This window comes from Merops nubicus, unplaced genomic scaffold, assembly GCF_000691845.1.
Source record: "Merops nubicus isolate BGI_N331 unplaced genomic scaffold, ASM69184v1 scaffold29973, whole genome shotgun sequence".
Lineage (NCBI taxonomy): Eukaryota > Metazoa > Chordata > Aves > Coraciiformes > Meropidae > Merops > Merops nubicus.
Window position 1 is genome coordinate 3,331 of NW_008601442.1, and position 1,551 is coordinate 4,881.

At 56.6% G+C, this 1,551-nt stretch overlaps 1 protein-coding gene across 1 annotated transcript in view; it reads left to right on the forward strand.

Annotated features, from left to right (window-relative positions):
- Positions 1 to 1,551, forward strand: part of TEKT2 (tektin 2 (testicular)) — a 4,939-nt gene that overhangs the window by 3,076 nt on the left and 312 nt on the right. Inside the window, exons 6-8 of the mRNA XM_008938000.1 lie at positions 74 to 181; positions 606 to 749; positions 1,050 to 1,129. Coding sequence (XP_008936248.1) covers positions 74 to 181; positions 606 to 749; positions 1,050 to 1,129 — 332 coding nt within the window. The remainder of the gene's footprint in view (positions 1 to 73; positions 182 to 605; positions 750 to 1,049; positions 1,130 to 1,551) is intronic.

Here is a 1,551-nt window from a genome sequence, read left to right on the forward strand (position 1 = left end):
CCAGCCCCGCGGGCACCAGCCGGGAGGAAAACACCTTCTAGACCTGTGTGACTGGAGCCTGTTCTCTCTCCAGACAAACAACAAGCTGGAGGCTCAGCGTGTAGCCACAGAGTTTGCCTTTCGCAAGAGGATTAGAGACCTTGAAAGAGCCTATGATGAGCTGAAATGGCAGGAGCAGAATGTAAATGTTGCTTCTTTGGTTATTGACCACAGCCTTGGGTGGGAATTTAATCCAAACCACTGTTTGTTATGTGGAAAGCTCCTTGGCCTGAGCGTGGTTTCCAGAGGAGAGCTGTTAAGTGGCCCATGTACGATCACTGCAACATCCTACTTCTTTCTGCCAACAGAGGTGCTGCTCTGGCACTTCTCAGCTACAGGGCCAGGTTTTGGCCTTTTTATTTCACCCCTGCTCTCAGCTGCTGTGGCCATAAAGCACCAGCAGCACTGTGTGAAAGCCCAATCTGTGAGCAGGGGGGTTTGATACTCAGAACCCACCAGCCCTTGTTTAAAGCCTTTTCTGGGCACAGTGACAGCTCGGGATGTGTGGGGGCTGTTCTGCAGCCTGCAGCCCTGCCTGTCCCTCACAATGCACACCGTACCCTCAGACCCTGAAGGAGATTGCTGAGATGGAGGAGGACATCCGGCGCTTGGAGGAGGATCTGTGGAGGAAGGTGCAGGCCCTGAAGGTGGCACACACCCGCCTGGAGACCCGCACGCACAGGCCCTGGGCGGAGCTCTGTCGGGATCAGGTACCAGCAGGCTCCTGACAGGAGGGATTAGGGGCAACCTAGGGGGGGGGAGGCTTCTGGGTACCAGCATCCTCCTGCCAGGAGGGACTAGGGCCAACCTATGGGGGGGGAGGCTTCTGGGTGTCTGAGATGTGTGGATGCATTTTGGAGAGAGCTGCAGAGGGGTTGAGCAATGGATCCTTGGAAAGCCAGGAAATAATTGTCGTAGGTGGGCTACGAGGGGAACAAGAGAACAGTGGCCTTTGTAAAACAACCCTTCAGCCCTGTTGACTGCTGTGACCTTCTCCCTCCCCCTCGCAGGCCCAGTACGGGCTGACAGACGAGGTCCACCAGCTGGAGGGGACCATCCGTGCGCTCAGGCAGAAGCTGGCAGAGTCACAGTGAGTCTCCTGCTCCCTGGGGCAGAGCAGTGCCCGCCTGAGGGACGTGTCGAGGTGCAGCCCTGGACCTGGCACGTGCCCAGGGGCTGCGTTCTGCAGCTGGTGTCTGCTCAGATCAGGAGTGGAAATAGACTGGGCTTGGTGGGGAGCTGGGCTGGGCAGGAGGTGCTGCCAGAGGTTTGTGTGGTGGGGGGTGAATGGTGTTCCCATGGCCCCTGATTGACTGACTTCAACCAACCAGGCCCAAACAGTTCTGAAAGGGGAAAAAAAACAAAACAGGGTGAAAAGTAAAGGAAGAGAGAGAAGTGGTGCTGTGGGCTTCAGGGGGGACATCTCTGTGGTGTGCTCCAGGAGCAGCCTGTGGGCTTGAAGTTCAGAGACCCAAATCACCAAGAAACACCTGATGCATTTGCTCTTCCTAC